This window comes from Protopterus annectens, chromosome 8.part0 (genome assembly GCF_019279795.1).
Source record: "Protopterus annectens isolate FY-2018-M chromosome 8.part0, PAN1.0, whole genome shotgun sequence".
NCBI lineage: Eukaryota > Metazoa > Chordata > Ceratodontiformes > Protopteridae > Protopterus > Protopterus annectens.
The window spans coordinates 1909819981-1909844919 of NC_056741.1; the positions used below are offsets into that span (position 1 = coordinate 1909819981).

Genomic DNA, 24939 nt, shown 5'->3' on the forward strand with positions numbered 1-24939 from the left:
TTAAACTTTGATTTAATATTTGATAAACAGGAAAATGTAAAGTTAGAGTTTTATAAGCCCAGCTCTTTCAACACTCCATTGAACAAAGAGCTAGAAATGTTCCTTAATATTTGTGAAGCACAAATTATTGAGATTTTACATAATAAAGCTCAATATAAATATTATAATTTGTCTACAAATTAAAAAAGTGTTTTGACAAGTTAATAAAAAAGGATAATATTTTATTTCTAAAAGCTGATAAAGGGGGATCGCTTGTGGCACTTGACAGGATACAGTATGAAAATAAAATGAGAGATCTATTGGCAGCTGAAAAATATTATAAAAAATTTTCAAAGGAATAAGTAAGAAGGGGGTATAAGTTTATTGATTCATGTATTGAAGAATGTTTCTGTACTGGGAGAATAGACAAAAGGACTAGAAAAAATCTGCTGAACGTGAACCCTAAGATTAGTCGGATCTTTGGGATACCAAAGATCCACAAGGATTTGAATGAGCTCCCATTAAGACCAATTATGTCAAGCGCAAACAGCAAAACAGAAGGCCTTTCAGTTTTTTTTGTTTTTTTTTTTCAAATAATTTATTATTTTCCAAATAATATAATGTTTAACAATACAATCATCAATAAACAAGTATTATAAAATTTTATATATACAATGTACAACTGACCTTAACAAAGGAGGGAAAAAATTAATAAAATATATGAAATTATTAACAAAAATGTATAATATTCAATTAATAAAGTATAAAGTTACACATTAATTATTTAGGGTTCATTTTTAATGTTTCAATAAGAGTTAAAAAATTTTTTCCAAGGATTGTTTGTCCATGTTTTAGGTGAAACTCTCGATTTCTTCACCTTGATTTCTAATGTCGCTGTTGCTTCCATCAAACTCAGGAATTCTTCCAGAGTAGGTTCTTGTGAAGACTTCCACTTTCTAGTTATACATTTCCTTGCCACAGCTAGTATGGACCAAAGTAGATACTATTGGAATGAATAAAGAAGGCCTTTCAGTTTTTGTAGACAATAATCTTCAAAAAGCAGTCCCTACGAATTCTACTTATATCGAAGACAGTTTTGACTTTTTAAGGAAGATAGAGGAAATGTGTATAAATGAAAGTGATTTGTTGGTGATGTTAGCTATTAAATCTTTGTACACCATGATCCTGAATGATGAGGGGATGGAAACAGTGAGAATAGAATTATTACGTACCAATATGTTTTCTTACAACACAGTAGGGTTGTTAATGGAGATGATAGATATTGTCTTGAGTTATAACTACCTGTCCTTTTATGAAGAATTATATGTACAAACAAATGGCATGGCCACGGGGGCAGCTCTGAATCCACACAGTTCTAATGATATGAGTGGAAGAAGATTGAGCCTTTTAACCAGTGATGAAGTCTAAAAGGATGCTTAGTCCCACCAGAGAATCCGTTTGGTAACAATGGTGAGCAGCAGATGCCCATGATATACAATGTCAGTCACAGTGAAATATTTGTGAATTTAGAAAAAGATCTTGCCAGATTAAAGCATTTACAATAGGACAATATATTCTTTGAGAACTGTTTTAAAGTTCAAATAGTCCCCAAGGGGCTGAGAATATTAAAATTACCTGCGCGAGATGACCTACCTAAAGAACTGGTTGACAAATGGTTAGAAATAAATCAAAAAGCAGGTATGCAGTACATGGAAGTGCTGCTCAGCTAGAATAATGCTAAGATGACCTAATTATCTGAAAACGTTAGAACTAACTTTTCCAAACTTAAAGAAAACATGTCAGTTGAAAATTTCAACAGTAAAATGTGTTATTCGGGACAGCTTGAGTAAATTAAATGAAATTCTTCCAGAATAGGTTCTTGTGAAGACTTCCACTTTCTAGTTATACATTTCCTTGCCACAGCTAGTATGGACCAAAGTAGATACTATTGGAATGAATAAAGAAGGCCTTTCAGTTTTTGTAGACAATAATCTTCAAAAAGTAGTCCCTACAAATTCTACTTATATCAAAGACAGTTTTGACTTTTTAAGGAAGATAGAGGAAATGTGTATAAATGAAAGTGATCTGTTGGTGATGTTAGCTATTAAATCTTTGTACACCATGATCCTGAATGATGAGGGGATGGAAACAGTGAGAACAGAATTATTACATACCAATATGTTTTCTTACAACACAGTAGGGTTGTTAATGGAGATGATAGATATTGTCTTGAGTTATAGCTACCTGCCCTTTTATGAAGAATTATATGTACAAATAAATGGCATGGCCATGGGGACGGCTCTGAATCCACACAGTTCTAATGATACAAGTGGAAGAAGACTGAGCCTTTTAACCGGTGATGAAATCCTAAAAGGATGCCTAGTCCCACCAGAGAATCTATTTGGTAACAATGGTGAGCAGCAGATGCCCACGATATACAATGTCAGTCACAGTGAAATATTTGTGAATTTAGAAAGAGATCTTGCCAGATTAAAGCATTTACAATGGGACAATATATTCTTTGAGAACTGTTTTAAAGTTCAAATAGTCAAGTGGCCCCGAGCTATGCCAATGTCTTTATGCATGGATGAGAAGTAGCCCATGTGTCAGGAAGTAGATTTAAGAATCAAATCATCAAAATGTTTAGATTTACTGATGATGCCTTTCTTGTACAGAAAGGAACAGGGGATGAGTTAGAGGAATTTATAAGCTATATTAATAGTGTGTGTGCATACCTCAAATTCACTCATCACTATGATGATAGAGAGACTAATTTCTTGGATCTAACAGTGTACAAAGAAAATAATAAATTAGTGTCTAAAGTCTTTAAAAAAGGAAGTACAGAATAATATGTATTTGCATTATTCAAGTATGCATCCCAAGAAAACTAAGTTAAATGTAGTGAAAGGATAGCTAAGAAGGATTATCAATTTAAGAATGACAGACTTTCTTGAAGAAGCTAATCTTGTGTGCAATAAAGCTGTAAAAAGAGGGTATCCAGAAGTAGAAGTTAGAAAGATGTTGCATGATAAAGTAGTAATCAGGGATAATAACGAGGAAAGGAATTGTGATGTTAGAGCTCCCTATAAGTATGGAACTGCCATGGCAGTACGAAACAGTGTGGATTCAACTGCCATTAAGAATGTTATAAGTAGAAATTGGGGATTATTTAGAACTAACAGCAAAATACTTAATAAATAGGAAGTAGACCAATGTTTACACAAAAGAGAGCTAAATGCTATAAGATTTTTTTCCAAGGGAAATTAAATAAACCTAAACCAGTTAAACAAAAGTATGGTATGGTAAAGTGCTTTAACTGCAACATGTGTAATTATCTGTATATTGACTCTAGTGAGTTAGCAACAGGGAACAGCGTAGTTAGAGTACCAGGTGTATTTAGTTGCAAGTCAAAAAATGCTGTTTACCTGGCTGTATGTTTAGAGTGTAAATCCTTCTATGTGGGTAGAACTACCCACAAACTGAATAGAAGGATTCATGAACATAAATATGTTATTCAAATTGGAGATGATAGGAATGCATTGAGCAAACCCTACAAAATTAAGTGTAAGGTTGATTATAAATTCTTGGTCTTAGAAATGCTATTTAGCAGTTTTAATGTTATTAATATAGAGGAAGAGGTAGGCTGGTTAGAATACTGTTAGCAAGTAAGGCTGAATGCCTGCTTTCCACCAGGATTGAATTGGTCTATATTATAAGATCGAACGTTCACAACCGTGAACACCTAATGAGTGACACATAAACGCCAAACTCCGAAAAAGTGAAGGACGTAAACATCAAAATCCGGAATGCCGAATGCAGTTCCAACAACAACAGCACCACACAGGTAAGTAAAACCTACAAAAACAAACCATTAATCACACTTTTGTAGGGGGGCAACCCCCCCTTCACCCCCCACACACCCCCCTACTTAAATATACCAACTCCGAGATCGCACTACAGTGGGGAAAAGGATATATTTCCTCTTCCCCACTATCACCCTGCTGGCCACGGAAATATGTTCGGCGTTCTGGATTTTGATATTTACATCCTTCGCTTTTTTCGGAGTTCAGCGTTTATGTGTCGCTCATTAGGTGTTCATGGTTGTGAACATTCAGTCTTATATTATAGACCTGATTGAATAATAGAGAGGATTTTATTATGTATTTAAAGAGAAAAGGACTTAAGCATTAAAGCTTTTGTTGCTGGTATTACTTTTGCTTATGTTTTTTACATGAATTTTTTATATTAATGACGTTTTGAGTAGATCATGTGATGCATTATGTGTTTTAAAAGTGGAAAACATTTGTTTGTACCTCAGTCTGAAGAAGTCTCTATGTTGGAAGTAGAGGAGACGAAAGCGCTAACTTGAGGTGTTGTTTTGTATTAAAGTGTTGGTTGCTTTCAGATATTGCAACTGTTTTTATTTTATTTTACTCAGTTTTCTGTCTATTGCTGCTTTGAAGAGAAAAAAATGAAAAATATGCCAAGTAAACAGAGCAGAAGTATGTAAAATCTCTGAAAGAAGATGGTACTTTTATGGTGGAATGCCACAAATACCCGCTATAGATATAAGTATATCAGAAATAATACCAACAAGAGAATTCCAAGATGGCTGCACTCTGAGTAATAGCTTATTTTGAGCTCTCTCAATTTGAACACAGAAACACATCAAAGAGAGCCAGTGAATTTTTCTTTTTGGGTACATTTCAGTTACTAGCTGCTAACAGCACTGCCTGGATGTTACCAAAGAAGACATTTAGACAACCTGAAAAAAAACTCAATCATAAAAGTTGAGCAAAAAACATCCTTGGGAAAAATCCTACAGCTGTTCAACAAAAAGCAGTTCAAGCTCCAACTCTGGTGCAAGACATGTTTTTTTCCTCTGTCTAACTGGAAGTCAAGTCAAATGTGCTCAGAGCTGATTAAAATAAATGAAACACTGACGGACTATATCAACTCAAATAACAAAAGGCTGGAAAAATGGAAGACACTTTAAATAGATATTCAGATGAGCTGATAAAATTGCAAAAATCAGAGGTCAAAATGAAGAAAAGGTTGACTGAGTAGGAGACTGTTCAAGAAGAGATGTTTCAAAAAATCAGGAAACAGCACAACTCACCCATCACAGAGAGGTGTGTATCACAGACAACAGAGATTAAAACTTTAAAACTTTTCTCAAAATACTTTAAAATGGTATAAAAAGAGCTTTAAAAAGGTATAAAAAGGTAAGTGCTGCTTTTGATTCACAAAATGGTAGAATTAGAGGACAGAGCATGTAGGAAAAAACTGAGATTTTCTGCTGTTCCAGAGAAACTGAAAGGAACAGGCTGTATTAATTTTATGAAAGTACAAATAAGCAACTGGAATGGTATTCTACAAGAGGATTTGTTAACTGAAAGAGCACATTGTGTGTATGCCCCAAATATGGCAATGAGAAAGCAGCTAAGACCACTAATATTAAAGATGCGCTTCTACCAGCAGATAGAGTTTAAGCTGGCAAAACCTAGATCTAAATCATTTAAATGAACGATCATTACTTTGAATACCTAATGATCGAACCTTAACTGTTGAAATTGCTATTCATTGAAGTACCTAAACATCACAGGAAATGTTGAAAAGATTTAGCTGGCCATCATAGAATGCTAGGTTCATATCAGTATATAACTCACAGGATTCATAGTAAAAACTGTCACTTAAACCCTGCCTACCATCCAACAATTGGGTAAAATAAAGTATTATTCATACCAATGATGGTACGAATATTCATTGTGTGTTCTTTGTTTACCCTTTTCCTCAATGTAGTGGGAGCTCAGAGTTGGTATATTTAATTAGGGGGTGCAGGGGGGTTTTGCCACCTGCAAAAAAATGAAGAAAAGAAAGTACAGTGCTTATTTTAAAAGTCAGGTAATACCCATTTTAGTTGTCTGTTTGTAACGGTACTCCCACTTTTGAGGAGATTGACTTGCTAGGTTACTTAGTTATGGAAAGTGTTTTTTTTGTAATTTACTTTTATTTATGTAGTATGGTTTGTTTATAAAGTTGAAAATACTTTTGTATTAGTTGTGTTTAGTACAGTTTTGAACATTGTTCTGGACATTTATATTTTAAAGTTTATTACTTTACCATGTTGTAATGTACAGTGTTGGCCAACAAAAATATTTCGGTAACTTTTTGCTCACTGTTTAGGTACTTTGATGAATAGTGACTTCGACAAGTAGGGTTTGATCATTAGGTATTCAAAGTAATGATCGGTTGATTAAGGGATATAGACCCTAAAACTGTAGCAGGACAAAGTGATAAAAGTTGGAGACAACAGATTGTTATGGAAAATGATTACTCACTGTACATCAGGCAGAAGAGTAGTAAATGTATTCTAGCAATCAGGGAATGTTGAGAAGCAGGTGTGAAATTCAAGCTGCTGTAACCAGATATCTTCAGAATATTTTTCCTGGAGGGTCAAAGTAATTTTTTTGATGCAGAACATGCTAAGGAGAAAATACAAAAGTTTGTCCAACAAAAAAGTGAATTATCAAACAGAAGGAGATTCTGCTTCTCATTCTTCTGATAATAAAGGTCATAGAGAGACTATGGCAATGAAACCTTTTCCAATATTCCAAAGTAAAATGCTTGAGGGGCAGTACAAAACACAGGAATTGACTAGAGGAACCAGGAGTATGTTGTAAAGGAACCAGAGACTGGATTTGGGAGATGGAGATCAACAGGAAGAAAACCAGCAGCTCAAATTTAATGAATAAATATGGGATTACACAACATCAATTGCATTTCTGAAATTTGGCAGAACAAGAAAAACTGGAAATATCAGGCTTTTTTTACTCTGTTCAACTTGTAGGGGACTCCGAAGCATATGCCCTACTTCATGTTACTAATGTTTGGAAGAATATTTAGAACAGGGGAAAAGAAAGAAAAGAGGTAACTAAATAAAACAGTTTTTGTTCTTAACTTTTTATAAAACATGACATATACTGCATGCTATAAAGTAAAGCTTTTTCAGTTATTTTTGTGTGCAATAGGGGTAGTAAAGTAAACAGGTGCTCCCCTTTCCCCTTCTTCTTTGTTCTTGTTCAATTTTAAGAAATGCAAGTGATGCAAAAAGAGAAGAAAGCCGGACAAAACATCATGATACAATTAAAAGTGATATGCTTTTTCTTACTTTTGCATAATGGAATGACTGGATTAAGGCCATTGGCTTGATCTAATAACAAGCTTTAAGGGAAAACAAGTAAATACAAGAACACTGAATGTAATGAAAAGTTTTCCTCTAGCAAATAAATGTTCACAGTCAGCATGAAAAGCTTGTAGCTGAAGGTAACTGTGTATCTGGTTCTCATGGTTCTGCGGAGACAAGCTGATAAGGGCAATAAAAAAGAATACCCTTTTCTTGCAATGGTTAAAAGATAATGTTTTCCAAAAGCATTCAAGTTGTCTTCTACATCAGGGAGTGGACTACAGATAAGACAGTAAAAGACAGCACTTAGTGTAAGTAAAAGCACAGGCTGAACCATGCATCTTAGCATTTTTAACCTTCCTTATAGTCATTTCAAGCATGTAAGTGTAGCTGTAAATCTGGGACTATTGTTCCTATTAGGAGGGTTAAATTTCATTATTTGAAGATTTACATAGTTTTATATTCTTGTGTTAAGGTAATATGTTATGGGGTGTTTTCATCAAAACAAAAAGTCTTGTAAGATGTGACATAGGTTCCAATGGATATGAGAAGAAGCAACTGTATAAAAGATCAACCTGCCAAGCATTAGCTTATACAAGTAACACAAAAGCTGGAATTAGACATTTAAAAAAGCTGTTATACATAACAAACAGGAATAATAACTTATTAGTATAATGACAACAAATTCTGTACTATGTAAATGTGAATGGTCTCACAGGAATACACAAAAAGAAAGATTAGCGGATCATATTTAAAAATACAGAGTGCAACTAGTTGTGCGACAGGAAGTCTGTTTAGAAAGAATTGAGCATGTAATTTCGAAAAAGGATTTCAGGATGGTTATTTAGTGGTATATATTTAACAAAGGAAAAGGGGAGTACTTATATTAATTGCTAGAGGAGCACCAATAATGATAGAAGAGGAATTAAAAGATAATGGTAGATTTGTAGTAGTAAGAGGCTACTGGCAAGGGAGGAGAATTATGCTGGCATGTATTTATACTCCACCTAAAACTGCTACAATGGAGTTTAAGAAAATTCTGGGAGAAATAATCAGCTTTCAGGAAGGAATATTACTTATAGTTGGGGAATACATTTTGATTTGCAACAGTGAGGATGTATCGGGGGGTAGGGGAAAATATAACAAAATATGCCAGATTTTTGAAGAAATTAAAAAAATATTTAGTATGGAAGATGTGAATTCAGTAGTAGGAGCTGAGAGAGAGAATTTACATATTATTTCCCAAGGTACAAAAACTGGGCTAGGCTAGAGAGAGAGAGAGAGGAATTATATTTCACAGGAGCAATTGCATTTAATTGAAAGTTTTGATATGCATCCAATAACTATTTTAGATCCTGTGCTAAAAATGACTGAAATAAACATGAAGGGTAATGAAATGAAAATGAGACACTGGTACTTCCCCAGCTATCTGTTAAAGTGGGAGGAATTTAAGGAATGGATAGTGGAAATTATTCAGGAGTTACTAGGGAAGACAAGTTTCTTTAGAAAATATAGCTAAGGAGTGGGATGAAAAAAGGGGAGTTTAAAAATATGCTTAAGAAATAACAAGAATTATTTAGACGAGCTAACAAAGGTTAAAGTATTGCAGAATAGCGGGGATCTCATACAGGAAGGAATGGAGTAACTGCAGAGTGCTAAAGAGAAAATAAGGGACTAGCTCAATAATATGCATGAGTTTAGAAAGATTGCTGTTAAGCAACTTTTTTTGATAATAACTCCAGAACACAAAAGATTTTAGCAGAATGGCCCAGGCAACAGAAAGTAGAAAGGGTTGATTCCAAGCTTAGGGAGCCTATTAGCAAGGAAAATAACCAGAGATCCTGTAGAGGTATTAGAAATATTTATGAAATTTTATGAAAATCTGTATAAAGCACAGAAATGTGGAAATCAAGAAAAAGTACAAATGGAAATGTTTATGGAGGATTTAAATATGCCAAGGTTAGAGGTACAGTTGATGAGGGGGCTGCAGTGGTGGTGCAGCGGTTAGCATTGCTGCCTCACAGCAAGAGGTTCTCCAGTTCAATCCTTGGCTAGGGTGCTTTCTGTGCGGAGTCTGCATGTCCTCCCTGTGGTCGCGTGGGTTTCCGCCGGGGGCTCCAGTTTCCTTCCACCTCCCAAAGACATGCTGTAGGTGGACTGAACATTCTAAATTGGCCCTAGGCGTGAGTGAGTGTGTGTGTGTGTGTGTGCCTTCAAGGTTGGGCACCAGGCTGGCAACTCAACACTGTAAAACTACACTGCCAATCATGAGAGAACAGGTAATCCGCTGTGGCAACCCCTAACTGTGAAAAGCCGAAAGAAGAAGAAGAGATACAGTAGATGAGGCTCAATTACTTACAGTTAGGATAGGAAGAGATGAGATAAAAGTGATGCTGTATATCCAATCTAGAGGAAAGTCTAGGGGTAGATGGTATTCCTGTGGAAGTTTGGAAGCTAGGCGGGAAGAAATTAATAAAGATCTGGAAGGTTTTGTTTAACAGAATTTTAAAAGGAGAAGCACCAACATCCTGAAGGAAACCTATGTGCCTGTAATACTTAAATAAGGTAATGACCCATCAGATCCAGCTTCACATAGGCCCATTTTGATTCTAAACCATGACTATAAAGTGTTTCTACCTATAATGGCTAAAAGAATGGCAAAGTTGATGCTAAAATTGATACATATGGATCAATGTGGAGGGAATGCAAATATTCCATAGCATTATTAGAACAACAATGATCCAGAGAGAAGCAAAATGTAAGAATATACCACTGTTGTTGGTGGGTCTTGATGCAGAGAAAGCATTCAGCAGAATAAACTGGGATTTTATGAGTAGCGCAATGGAAGCATCTGCAGTCCCTGACAAAATTATAAGGTTGATTAGGAGGCTATATGAGGAATTGAAGTTTAAAATTCAACTGGGGGAAGGGCTCTTCTCTGATACGTTCTGTTTGAGCAGAGGATCCAGGGAGAGGTATCCTCTTTCCCCTTTGTTATGTGCATTATATTTAGAGCCGTTGGCAAAGCAAATAAGGGACTCAAAAATTCAAGGATATAATCGATACAGTAATCAAGAAAAGTTGGCTTTATTTGCAGATTATGTTATTTTGTACCCGATAAAACCAGAAAAGGACATTTCAGTGTTATAGAACACTCAGAGACATTTTCATGAATTTTTGTGATGCAAAATGAATGAAGATAAAACAAAGGCAATAGGTATAAACTATGTACCCACAGACGAATTGGTTCAGCAATACCCATATTTATGGGGACATGACAAAATGAAATATTCAGGAGTATGGATTAAAAACGGATTCTGTTATGACAGCTAAGGGTATGAGGGAAGAGACTAAACAAAAGATAATACAAACATTGAAGAAATTGGAAGCTCTGTTTTATGGATATGGATAGCAAGATACAAGCAGTAAAAATGTTTTTAGTCCCTTTAAATTTATACATAGATCAGGCATATTTTTATAAACCAGAGGAGAAGGTGACAATAGCAATTAATAAATAATTGAAGGATTTTATCTGGGATTAGAAGAGGGCAAGAGTTAAATGGGAGAAGTTTATCCTTCCAATACACCAAGTGGTTTGGGATTATCTGATTTGAAGGAAGGGTATTTCACAGCTATACAGTTAAGGCTGCTATACATAACACAAGCAGAAGACTATAATTCAAAGTGGAAAGGGATGATGATGGAATAGGACAGAAGCTCAAGAAATAAGGAGAGACTGGATTTTGGATGCAAATACTTAAGGAGAATAACAATAACCATACAGAATATTCATAAAGCAGCAGAAAGAATTCTAAGAACCAAGCCAGCACAGGAATGCAGAAAGGAAATTTAGTCGATAGAGATGACTGCAATTTGGGGTACAGAGAACAGGCAAAAGGAGGCTGGACTTTACTGGAGAAAACTGGCAAAGGAACCAAGGTATTGGGAACAATAATTAGACAGGGAAAGGTAGCAAAATGGGAAGAAGCCAAGAATTAGTTTGGATTGCAGGCAAGAGATTGCCTTACCTAGCAAGGACTGATAGGAAAAGAGAAAGAAATATGAGTACCCTAAACAAAAGACCAGCACCAGAAGAGGTTTTGTTGAATCTAGAACAGAAGTTGCTGCTAAAAGAGGATAATTAGCAGGGCATATAAAATATTCTATGATAACTATATGCTTCCCCTTCATATGACTGAAACTACAAAAGCCTGAAAACAAAAGCCTGAAAAGTCAAAAGCCTGAAACTCAAAAGCCTGAAAACACAAAAAATACATATACTGAGTTTAAACAACAGAAACCATATTAATTTCCACTAAGTATAAGCAGGGGACAAGCCCCCAACACCTCCTGCTACTTAACAATACCAACTCCGAAATTGCACTTAGTGTAATGAAGTGCAATCCTGAGTTGATATATTTAAGTAGCAGGGGGTATGGGGTGCACAGCCCCCCACATGGGGGGTGCAGGGAGGCTTGCCCCCTCTGCTTATACTTAGTGGAAATTAATATGGTTTCTGTTGTTTAAACTCAGTATATGTATTTTTTGTGTTTTCAGGCTTTTGAGTTTCAGGCTTTTGACTTTTCAGGCTTTTGAGTTTCAGGCTTATGTTAATTCAGTCATATGAAGGGGAACCAACTATATACATATCTTTCAACTGTACAGATTTTCACAGAATGTCCAGATTTATGCTTCATATTTTTGGCCGGTTCCTCATAAATTTCTGATTTTTTGGAATTTTGTGGCAAATCAGTGAGGACTGATTTCATTAAATATTGTCAGCCATTTGAGTTTCAGACTTCACATCCTTCATAAAAATGCATGGTAACACAAGACCTTTTTATTCTAGTAACTTTTTAAGTTTATAAGAGCAATATTTAAAATTTGTCTGCAGTTTTGGAACTTTGTACCCCCATTATTTTGGCTTTGTCTAGATTTTTTGTGCTAGAGGTTGAGAGCTATGTATATGAATCAATCAGAGGAGGATAGAAAGGACTGGATAGAGAATTCACAAAGAAACAATGGGAGGTTATACGTATCGGCTGCCAAATATACAACAAAGGTTAGAAGGTTAAGGATCTTTGTATTTGCATTGGTATTTTATATCCCAAGCAGAATTTGTCCTCAGGTAGAATCCAAATGTTGGCAGTGTAATGAGGAAGAAAGAGGTAACTGGAAACATTGTTTGGGAGTGTAATGAATTGGCAGACTTTAAAAATTAAGCCAGCAACTGGTGAGCCATGAAGAGAAATAATTTATTGAGACTTCTCAGAAGTACTGAGACTTCATGAAAGCTTAATTCAAACAGACCGGTTTCGGCCTGGATTTTTCCTGGCCTTCTTCAGTGTGATATAGAAAAAAGCATGCCAAATAAAAGAAGTCCTATATAGTAAAACAAAACATATGATTGGCTGACAATAGACATCACAGTCATTAAACTCATGAATATTCATGATGCATTGGAAAATATTCAGACATCACAAAATATAATTCATAAATATTCATTAAGCCCTGGATTAAACAGGGCACCAAGTTTGGTTATCGATTTCTTTTCTTTCATATCAAGTTTACCATGCCAACCAGATTTCTGACTTCGATCACCAATGAGTTTATCAATGATAATAAAGTGAAATTTAGCTGTTTGATGTTTGAGTGTATGTTTATATAGTGCATTTGTGTTCCTTTTACACTTCATGTCACTCAAGTGTTCTGACATACGTAATCTGAATGGCCTGGAAGTTTGACCAATATAAAAAGAATGGCAGCTGCAACAAGCCATGTAAATAGCCCAGTCAGTATTACAGTTGGCAAAGAATCGAATATCATATACTGTACTACTGTTTTTACTGCTAAATTCCTTGGATTTCAAAATATGTTTGCAGTTACTACAATGACCACAAGGAAAACAGCCAATAAGTTTGCCACCCAAGATTGTGGTCTGATACAAATGAGGTAACATAGAATCAGAATGATGTTTATAGTGATTGAAATGTGCTGCTAAGTTCTTTCCTTTTCTGAATGAGAAAGAGCATACATTAGGTATTAACGTATTAATGTTACCATCCGCCTTCAGTATATTCCAATTGTCCTTGATGATGTTCATAAATCTGTTAGTATTTCTGCCAAATGTAGTAGTGAAGCGTAATATGTTTTTAGGTAAAGATTTTTTCCTATAAGTCAATAAATCTTGCCTACGTAGACCCAAAGCATGATTTTTAGCCATAGTAACATATCCTGAGTTATAGCCCCTATTTATGAATCTGCTGTATAGATCTTGAGAATGATGTTTGAAACTGACCTCATCCGAGCAATTATATCTAATTCTAATAAACTGTGATTTGGGAATGTTCCTGGCTATATGTTTTGGATGATAGCTGGAGGCATGGAGTAAGGTGTTATATTGAGGAAACTTCCTATATACTTCAGTATTCAAGGTATTATCCAGGCGGATGGTAACATTAATACGTTAATACCTAATGTATGCTCTTTCTCATTCAGAAAAGGAAAGAACTTAGCAGCACATTTCAATCACTATAAACATCATTCTGATTCTATGTTACCTCATTTGTATCAGACCACAATCTTGGGTGACAAACTTATTGGCTGTTTTCCTTGTGGTCATTGTAGTAACTGCAAACATATTTTGAAATCCAAGGAATTTAGCAGTAAAAACAGTAGTACAGTATATGATATTCGATTCTTTGCCAACTGTAATACTGACTGGGCTATTTACATGGCTTGTTGCAGCTGCTATTCTTTTTATATTGGTCAAACTTCCAGGCCATTCAGATTACGTATGTCAGAACACTTGAGTGACATCAAGTGTAAAAGGAACACAAATGCACTATATAAACATACACTCAAAAATCAAACAGCTAAATTTCACTTTATTATCATTGATAAACTCATTGGTGATCGAAGTCAGAAATCTGGTTGGCATGGTAAACTTGATATGAAAGAAAAGAAATGGATAACCAAACTTGGTGCCCTGTTTAATCCATGGCTTAATGAATATTTATGAATTATATTTTGTGATGTCTGAATATTTTCCAATGCATCATGAATATTCATGAGTTTAATGACTGTGATGTCTATTGTCAGCCAATCATATGTTTTGTTTTACTATATAGGACTTCTTTTATTTGGCATGCTTTTTTCTATATCACACTGAAGAAGGCCAGGAAAAATCCAGGCCGAAACCGGTCTGTTTGAATTAAGCTTTCATGAAGTCTCAGTACTTCTGAGAAGTCTCAATAAATTATTTCTCTTCATGGCTCACCAGTTGCTGGCTTAATTTTTTCTTTTGAATCTGTAGTTTGCCGTGCAACTTCCCACGTGCAGGGGAACTTATTTCTGTTAGACTTTAAAAATTCCCATCAGTCTAGTCTGTCAAAAATACTGAGTGAGCAAACTGATGTAACTTAAGAAAATTATTTTTGTTTTAGCTGTGATACAGAATCAGAATTGCCTAGACAGAGGCATTGCTGAATTTAATTCTGGTGGCTGCCAAAACAGCAATTAAAAGAAAATTGAAATCAAGGTCTAAACCAACTGTACTAGAAGCAGTGACTATATTAACATAGATAAAATAAGCGGAGTTGGATCTTTAGAAAATGGTAGGAGGAAATAACAAAGAAAAAATGGGAATTGGTGCAAATAATACATGCAGAATAATGTTTTGGAGGAGGAATGATGTTTAAGGGAAGGCAGGAATTGAATGAGCTATATAATGTTTGCCTGACAATAATTGTATAGAAGATTATAAGAAGTGTACAATGTTTTCAACTGTAAATATATCAATCTGGTTTGTTTTCATTTATATAAACATATATGATTGTCTGTGTCATAAGTGGTAATTCAATAAACATGTTTATTGTTAAAAAAAAAGAAATAATACCACAGACATTCAATAAAAAATAATTATGAGAGGAAGGGGTCCTCAAAAGGGGTCTTATCTGTCAGGCAAGAAGTTTTTGACAGACTACTGTTCCTCTGGAGCCAGAAAGATGCTTCTCTTTAAGGTGGAAGAAAAATCCTGAAGATTTGCCTCACTCTTGTTGCTGATATACTTCCCTCCAAAAACGGTGTAACCTATCTTCCAGAGTGAGTGAGAGACAGGGGCGTTCTAACTTTGGCAAGCGGGCTGGGTGCTGTGTCCTTGGCAAGACAGTACCCATATGCTACTGCAGCAGTGAAAATGAAGAACATATAGTCAATAAAATGAGGTTTGTTTTAAAATACTGCTTGTTTTATAACAGCACGTAAGAGTTATATGCTGAAGGTGCCTTAACAGTGCTGCTGTCCTGTACCTAGGATATGATGTTGAATAAGTAATAAGGATAAGTGAGAGACAGGTGAAGTGCAGTCAAGAACAAGTCAGTTGGGTCAGTGCAGGAGGGTGCAATCTAGACACTTGCATGAAAAGGGCATGCTATCTTGTGGTTCAGCCTCTTCACTGAAGAGCAGTTTTTCTTCTCAGGACCATCACTCATAAATACAAAAAAGGGTTTCTCATACTGGTATGATTAACAAGAGAATGTAATTTGTTATGGTCAGTCCGGTGATAGACTACGGCAAAGAATTTAATTAGGAACCGCTTAGCCAGTAAGAGAGATCACCATACCTCTCAACCTCTTAGTGCAATACATCTTGACAAAGCCTGTCAAAATGGGGGGAAAAAAGCCCAGAAATAGGGACATATTTTAAATACTACTCTTAGAAACTTAGAAAGTTGCTAGAGTAACAGGGTTTGTGTCAACATACACTTTCTGCAGGATTTCAAGTCTGAGACTCAAATGTATGTCATTATTTAGTAACATCAATCCTCAGATCATCGTAGTGATTTGCCAGAAAACCACAAATTTTATGAGGAACAGACCAAAAATGTGAGTCAAAAATCTGGACAATTGACAGGTATGGAGATCACATTAGGGGTCAAGAAGGAATTTTATGTTTTTTCCACTTGTTTTTTCAGGTTTTCATTTTCTCCTTTAGAGGGTGAGACTCAAGCTGGAGACCAAGGTGTCACAGTCATGAGTTTGGGAGGTAGGAATGCAAAGGGAGGACAGTTAACAGGAGGAGAGTGCAGTACTGTCTGGTCCTTAACTGCTCTGGGCAAGGTCATGGGACCGCTTAGCCAGACTCCTTTGAGACCATAAGGTGCTCCAAGTATATATTACAACTGGATGAAAACATTTTGCAAAATCGAGGTAGGAGAAGTAGGGCCAGATATTGCCAGTGCAATTGGCCTTGGGTAGACATATCATACAGTAGCCCTTTTTAATATCTTGCCTTGTGCACATCTTATACTGAGTATTAAATTTAAAATAAGAAAAATAAGTAGGTTTAATCTGACTGTTTGGTTTAAAATAAACATATGGCTTTGTCTTTTAAACACAATTCTTGGTGTGTTGAGGGTTTCCCTAAATTTGATCATTTGGTTGAGTTACAAAGGTTTTGCTTTTCTGAATTTTAATACCAAAAATAGTAACTCAAAAACATTAAAACAACACATAAAAACACTTTTTTGCAGTGAAGCATGACCCCTTTGAATCCCCATGAAGGGACTTGGCCTCCCACATACATACCCTAACTTCAGTGTGTGTGTGTGTGTGTGTGTGTGTGTGTGTGTGTGTGTGTGTGTGTGTGTAAATATTTATATATATATATATATATATATATATATATATATATATATATACACACACATATATATATATATATATATATATATATATATATATATATATATATATATATATATATAGGTTCATAGGTTAGTACTAAGCTAACTGCCCTTGCGAGCCATTGTAAGCCTAGCCAATTATCCCTTGTGAGACACAAACCCTTTGGTCAACATCTGTTTAGCTGAAAAAACATAGTCGACTACACAGATGGCTAACAGGAGTGCAAGATCACACAATTCTCGTGAATGGGAAATGTGGCCTTTCTCTAACATTTTGTGATATCATAATTAGTGTATATAATTAGCAAGGGGTGAGGACATGTGTGCAGTTTTGGGACATTTTTAAAAATGTTGTTTTGCATGCTACAAGATTTTTGTTTGGGTGATGCACAGTAGCATGTTGACTTTTGTGGTCAATATATATACATATATAAATGGACACACACACACACACACACACACACACACACACACACACACACACACACACACACACACGTGTCATTCACTCCATCAAATTGGATGCTGATCATCAGAGTGAATCACTGAAATGTGGTCAGCTGTTCTATTTTCTCCAAACATCACCTTACTAATATTTGCTAACCTCGGTCCTAACCCTAACCCTACACATTACCTTTCAAAAAATATTTCTGTAACATCATCACTATTCAGACAAATTTGATCTGAATGCGTGGTGGGCTTTTGGAATTTTGGTCATAAAAACAAACTGCACATTTCCTTTTGGGATTGGTTTTCTTTGAGATGCTTTGAATTTTTCAATGTGTTGAATTTCTGAATGCTACTATCAATCACTTCAGAAATCTCAATATGTATACCAGCCCTATGGTCGTACTATAGAGAAGAAATAGGAAACCAAGAAAGTGCACTGTTGGCTTGCACAATCCAACTAACTGCAGTAAAGCATTACCATGATATTGAAAACCCAATTAACAGTCACTTGGCCACATACGCCTCAACGCAGTATAGATACAGTATGTATTGTGTTTTTTATTCTAAGCCATGAGTAGATTTACAGACTGACTGATAAGTGCATGCAACAGGTGACAGACAAGGGGCAGGGGGCATAGGCATCAAGGAGCTTTTGTCTGCAGCACAGCACTACCTTCTCTCACACAAATGTTCACAAGCAATGAACTAAGTGATGATTTAGTAATCATTTCCATGTCTGCATCATTATAAGTCACTAGATTACATTTGGGTCATTTTCAAGTCCTGAAACTTGAATAGGCCTTTACCAAGGCATGCAACTAGATCTACATCTTAATATTCAGACTAACAGAGAGTTTATACTTTTCTTCATTTTTAATATAAAAAGAAATCAGAACTAAACTATAGTTCACATATATCCTATTAGTTTTTATGTAAGTATGATTAAGGAAATAAATATATTTACTGTACCATCTCCACATGCAGCCATAAGTGGAATCTCTAGCTCCATGGGGAAGTCATTGTATTCGATGCAGATACACTGAATAAACTGCCGAAAAAGTGCTGGGTCTTTTTCCATGAGTACATTCAATAGCAAAGACAACTTATCCTTATTTTCACAGAGACTCTCCACTCGCTCCATCTCAGTATTTGAAAGAAAATGAGTGGCTTTCTGCAAACACAATTCCATCTCGTGACTTAAGACCTCCACTAGATGGCTCCTGTTCCTTTCCAACACCTCTCTGAAGTTGAGTTCCTCCATCACTGGCAGAGAGCTATTAAAATGTTGAACGTGAATCAACATTAATAAGAAACTACTTAGCTTTTCCTTTCTTTTACACATTATTATAATACAAAAGTATTAACGTATTAACATTTTTAGTTATATCTATATAGCATTAAACAATCACATTTTCAAGTAATAGGGTCACTGTAAAGAAATATTGCATGACAGTAAAACAGCAATCAAGCCTCTGCTGAAAAAGGGTCTTTCTGCTTCTCCAGACTTTCCTATTAGAAAAGACATATAGCAAGATAAATAAATTAATAAAATCATTTGGTTCCGGTAGCAAAATATACAAAGATCATAACCTTGGTGATATTTCTATTAACTTACAATATTCAGTGTCAAAAATGTAAACAAGGGTACTTTGAATTCTGCAAAAGTTAAAAAAAGGTTTACTATAGAATTCAAATTCCGCACTGGTATATGTGTGTGCTGGGCAATGCCCAACTTTGTCTGTGCAGAGTGCTGTACCCCACTGTGAACATAGCTGAAGTAAAAGACTGCAAGGCGTTTGTGTTAGAGGGAATTTATTAGGCAGAAGTGTTAAGATGGATTTATTTAAATATAATTCTTTACATACTAGGCTACTGCTACCTCTGTATCAAATTACAGTAGGAAATAGTTATATTGTTAGACTGCAAGATGTATGAGACACTATTAGATTAATAGGTCTTTGACAAGAAGTAATATTTTTAGGCTATCATCTGAGTAAGGCTTTTTGTTATAAGCAACATTTCTGAATAAGGCTTTCTTTAGTAGCAACATTATTAAACTATATTATGAGTGAAGCTTTGGTGGGATAGTGACATTTTTAAAAGTTCATAAATAAAAAGGTTGTAAGGTATACAGCAACATAGTACAGACATGCACCCCCCCCCCCCCCGCCGAATGTGATGTCCTCACTGGTTAGATCAGATCATAAAGCAGTCACCCTTGAAATAAATATAAAACTAGAACCCCAACCTAACCCCAAAACCTTTACAAACTTTTCTAAGACAAACTACCTCCTATTAAGTGATGGTATAACTAGTTTCCAAGCTCCCTCAAACCCAGTAAACACAGAAGCCTATGTAGAGGTGTACACAAAAGCCCTGTACGACCATATAAACAACTGCAAAGAAATGGTAGCACCAGAACGAAATAAGCCTAGGACAAGCTGCAAAAAAAAGCCACCTTGGTGGATCCCTGGTATAAATAGGTTGTACAACAAAAGAAAGAAAATACTATCTAGAAGTAAGAGTGAATGTGCACAAAAGAGTAAAAACTCCCTCATTAGTCTAAACAAGCAAATCAGGGGACTGGTCAATTCTTCAAAAGCAAATTTTGAGGCAAAACTAGCCTCCCAAGCCAAGGGTAAACATAAGGCATTTTTCAGTTACGTTTGCATTCTTAAGGGTTGCAGATAGCATCATCTCTACTCAATGACAAGATATTGCAAATCTGACTGCCAATAAATTTCACCTCCCCATCACCTCTGGTTACCCTCCCCAAGAAATATCCTTCAACATTCCTCTATCAGGTATCACCAAAGAACAGATTGCCACTGTGCTCTCTAAAGCTAAAAACACAGCTTCAAAAGGTCCAGACAATATCCCTGGATAACTTGTAAAAAATAAGGGGCAGGATTCACGAAGGCTTGCACGGAGTGTAAGAGACGTGAACACTCCATGCAAGCCTCGTGATCCAGGAACAGCCCTAAACTCCGTGTAAGAGACCAGCTAAAACGTCTTTACACGGACTGGGCGTGGATATGCTAAATACCTCACTTGCAGCCGAAAGGTATGCAAATCAGGTATATTAGCGATCCACGAAGCAGAAACCAGCCCGTGTAAGAGCTGTTTTAGCTGCAGAAATGTACTCAGTTGACAACTGAGTACGTTTCTGCAAAAATCACAACGGAGCCATGTCAGCTCCAAATAAAGGGTGCATATGTGTCAGGCAGCATGCCAATGGCCAAATATGGGGCCATTGGCAAGGTAACCCAATGCAAAAATAATAAAAATATAGTTTTTTTTTCCGGCGATCGCCGATGTTTAAACGCAGCGCAGCCCCGCACAAACGGGCTGCGCTGTATAAAACATAAAAATGAAGGTTATAAAACCACAAATGTGGGATTTATGCAATACATGGAATGACAATGCAGGGACCAGCAGATCAAAAACAACATGGCCACCGTGTAGTGGTTGCTAAGGGGGGAAGCTGAGTGTAAGACATGTAACTAAGCATTAGTAGGCAATCCCATGTAAATGAGGGTTAGGATACTGAATCCCACAGTCACATAGCAAATGAGCACAGTCTGAGTAGTGTAAGAGATACATAAGGGGGAGGAATAGAGTAGGAGATAGGTGACATCACATGGGGGAATGGTAGAAAGAAATGCAGTTCATTGGAGGTCAGTGTAACATGACAGATGACAGACACAGATCAGGGAAAGAGGAGTGCCACAAGATAAGCATGGGAAAGTCAAGAAAGGGAAGGTGTACACTGTTACTTACACCAAAGTTTCTTGCTGGGCGTGCATGCGCACGTGTGCGCACCATGAAGCGCGAGTAAGGCAGTGTGCGCGCGTGTAAGGCAGACTGAGCATGTGGGAGTGTGGTGGTAGATGTTTAACACTGTTTGCGCTGGTGTGCGCGCGTGTAGGGCAGACTGAGCATGTGGGAGCCTGTTGGCAGACCTGTAAGACTGTTTGCGCTGGTGTGCGTGTGTTTTAACCCGAATAGGCAGATCCTGAACCGTGTAAGCATGTGTGCGCGCGTGTAAGCCACTGTGAGTGTGCATCTGCTGGTATGCACGCTGCTCCCCCCTGAGGAAACAGAAAGGAAAAATGAAGCAACAGAATTTGTAGGAAGCTAGCAGGTAATACTGCTGGAGCTAGCAGGTGAAAACAATTAGAAGCAGGCAATTACACAGGCAGAATAGTAGCCCAGCCCAGCACTTAAAACTCTGCAAACAGCAGTTCAGGATGTTTCTCTCCAGAGACACTGCAAGACAGGAGTAAGCTATTAGCAGTGAAAACTGAAAAAGCTGAACTCAGAGCAGAAATTTTAGGGGCTGCCATAGCTGTCATAATGAGACATAGGCGACTTGCTGAGGGTGGTGACAATGCAGATGGTGCCAGACAACCCACAGTGAGGAGACGGAGAAGTGTGTACAGGCCCAGGGTCACCTACCACGGGTTACATGAGCTGGAGATAGTAGAGCACTATAGAGTGGACAGAGAGCTCCTGCAGCAAATAGTTGAGCTGTGCAGGCCACGCCTCACACACAGAACCAACAGAGGGGAACCATCCCAGTGGAAACCAAGGTATGTGTTGGCCTAAGAATACTAACAACGGGTACCTTCCAAAGACCAACTGGTTATATGATGGGGATATCACAGGCATCAGCCTCCAGGGTACTGCACCAGTTCCTGGATGCCATGTCAGCACATGTCGGTGATCATGTATATTTCCCCAATGCCCGTGAGGTATTGGCCAGCAATATGCGTCTCTTCCAGCAAATAGCGGAATACCCTGAGGTAGTGGGTGCAATAGACTGCACGCACATACGCATCAAAGCACCAGCCGGTGAGCGGGGTAGGGCTTACATTAACCGCAAGGGCTTTTCCTCCATCAACTGCCAGGTCGTGTGTGATGCCCAGGGCATAATAATGAATGTGTGTGCTGGCTGCCCTGGGAGTTACCATGATTCCCACATCTGGCATTTGACGCAGCTGTACCAGACATTTGCCAATGGGGACATCCCACACGGACACCTAGTGGGGGATACAGGTTATGCACTGGAGCCGTGGCTGATGACACCCATCAGAAACGCACACACACCTGAACAGGAACGCCATAATGAGGCACATGCACAAACACGTAATGTAATAGAGTGTGTGTTTGGGCTGCTCAAGTCACAGTTCCGGTGTCTGGACACATCTGGTGGAGCCTTGCAGTACACGCCAACTACATGTACCCAGATTGTCATGGTATGTGCTATGCTACATAATATGATCTTGCGAAAACAGCTGCGGCAGGACCAGCATAGGGCTGGGCCAAACAGCCCCCCACCATTGCCAAGGCCATCACAGGCAGAGCGTGACTCGGAGGAGGAGGAACCTGAGCCTGCCCCAGTAGGCAGAAGGAGGCGTGCCCAGTATGCCCTGGCCTTGGCAAAGAGGCAATGCATAGCACATACACTGGCTCAGTAGGGACCCTGGGAATGATACCCCCACTGACTCACTCAAATAATAACAGGGATGCCTAAAATGACATGACCTGCTCACAAACATGTACAGGAAGTGTAATATGCGCATCCGACAGAGGCAGCCCTGAAGCACCACCTGAGGCATGAATGCCATGTGTTAAGTAATGTAACACCATGTACTATATGCACACCAGAGGACCCTGACTAACATCCACCCTCACCAAGCATGAAGCCACAAAATGATGATGGGATGATCAATTGCAATAACTGGCTGAAGTAATGCAGTTAGTCAAAGGAGAGCCAATGTGTTCCAGCCTGGGAAGACATGCGGAGCATGACATGATGCACCACCTGCTAGGGGTGGCGTGCACCTATCAGTCCAGGCCCCATGGATACTGGCAAAGGCTGTCAGTATCCACAGCCTGCCCTGAATAGGTAAGTCTCAAAACACAAACCCACCTTCATAGGTACCACAAGGGATAGGAACCTACATGTAATGCTACCCAATGCCAGAAGTCTAAACAGCAAGATCTTTGCAGTGTAAACGCACACAGTATGGAGAATGTAGATATCAGTCCTGTAATAGACAACTGGGTCAAGGCTCACATCAGCATCCTAACACTACCAGGTCACACCTCATACTGTGCTGTACAGCTGCAAAACATGGAACAAGCTACAAAAGGAGGGTGACTAGCAATAAATGTCAAGGATAACCACACCCCCATGTTGGTACCACAACAAGAAGCAGCATGGATTAGCCATGGTCAAATACCAATGGCTAAAACCACCTCCCAGTATATAGCCTGCTGCAGACTACTGTCCTAATACCAGGAATTGCACCTGGCCTATGTTGGAATATATGAATGGATCAAGCCCCTCAAACCACATTATATTGCTTGACTGAAAATACCCAGACATACACTGTGAGCATTATACTAGCACCAACACAGTAGGAGAAAAGTTCCCAGAATCCATAAACCAAAATGCCCAGGAACAATGTACCACTCCCACAAGAGGGGTAGGCATACTGGATGTGATAATCAGCAACATGTGTACTGGATGGCAAGATGAGAAGTGTATCCCTCACTGGTAAGACCAGACCATAGAGTAATCACACTGGATATACACATCCTGACCACAGTCCCTGGCCAGAATACCACAGTGAAAAACATGTGTAAAGCATAGGTTGCACCCCTCCAAACCGATGTGGAATCCACGAAAGGCCCTGTGCAAGTGCAGAATATGGGACACACCGCAGAACATGTTATACAGGCACTCCATGAACACAGCCAGGAATGCTTGGAGTATGCAATCACAAATAACAACAAGACACAATGCCATACACGCAGGCATCTGGCATGCTGGACTCCAGCCACTACCAAACCATGCAAGAGAATGAGGAAGCTACTACATGATAGAGCAAACATAAAAAGGGAAGTAATCACTGATCAGTAGTATGGCAATAAAATATGTCCACACATACAATCCACTAAGGCCAGCCAAAACAAGTAGAATCTGTGAATCCAGAGGCAATGTGACACCTGCCCTAAGTACACAGACAACCCACAACTTCCCCCAATAAATACAAATATATGTGAGAGATGCAACCATGTATCCAAACCGGAGGCTGAGCTCCCCTAACTCAGTACTGTCAAAACTAGTCAGGAGGAGAAGGTAACCACATACACCACAAACCCAGTCCCACATAGACCTATCACAACTGTAAACCAAACACATAAACACAGAAAAACATTCCCGGAGGCCCTAATTACAAACACACCACACCAACAGAAGCCTCCAAAGCAGATCCCAAGCAACCACAACCCCCAAACATAGCACATGCAACACATAGTACACAAAGCTGGTGTGCCAAACAGTCACAGGCCAGAAGGAGAAACAACATGCCTGATACAGTTGTAAGAGGTGTCTGTATAGGCAGACACACTGCTGTCCCACTCACCAGACTGAACAAGGGAAAGGGTACAGTAAGCTTCCTGTAGGCTGCCACAATATGCCACATAACACAAGTACGCAGGTCACCCCAAAGCAAGCAGAAATATGATGCACTCATTGTCCATGCTGGTGTGAATGACCTGAGATGTACCTCCCTGGACTACATGAAAAGAGACATGGATGAGCTCTCTGAGTATGTACTCCAGGCTG

The 24939-nt window shown here is 37.9% G+C and overlaps 1 protein-coding gene across 1 annotated transcript in view; it reads right to left on the reverse strand.

The window, feature by feature from the left end:
* Positions 1 to 24939, reverse strand: part of LOC122808584 (protein NLRC5-like) — an 849388-nt gene that overhangs the window by 715180 nt on the left and 109269 nt on the right. The window contains exon 2 of the mRNA XM_044079540.1: positions 18270 to 18574. Within this exon, the coding sequence (XP_043935475.1) occupies positions 18270 to 18561 (292 nt within the window). The 5' untranslated portion in view covers positions 18562 to 18574. The remainder of the gene's footprint in view (positions 1 to 18269; positions 18575 to 24939) is intronic.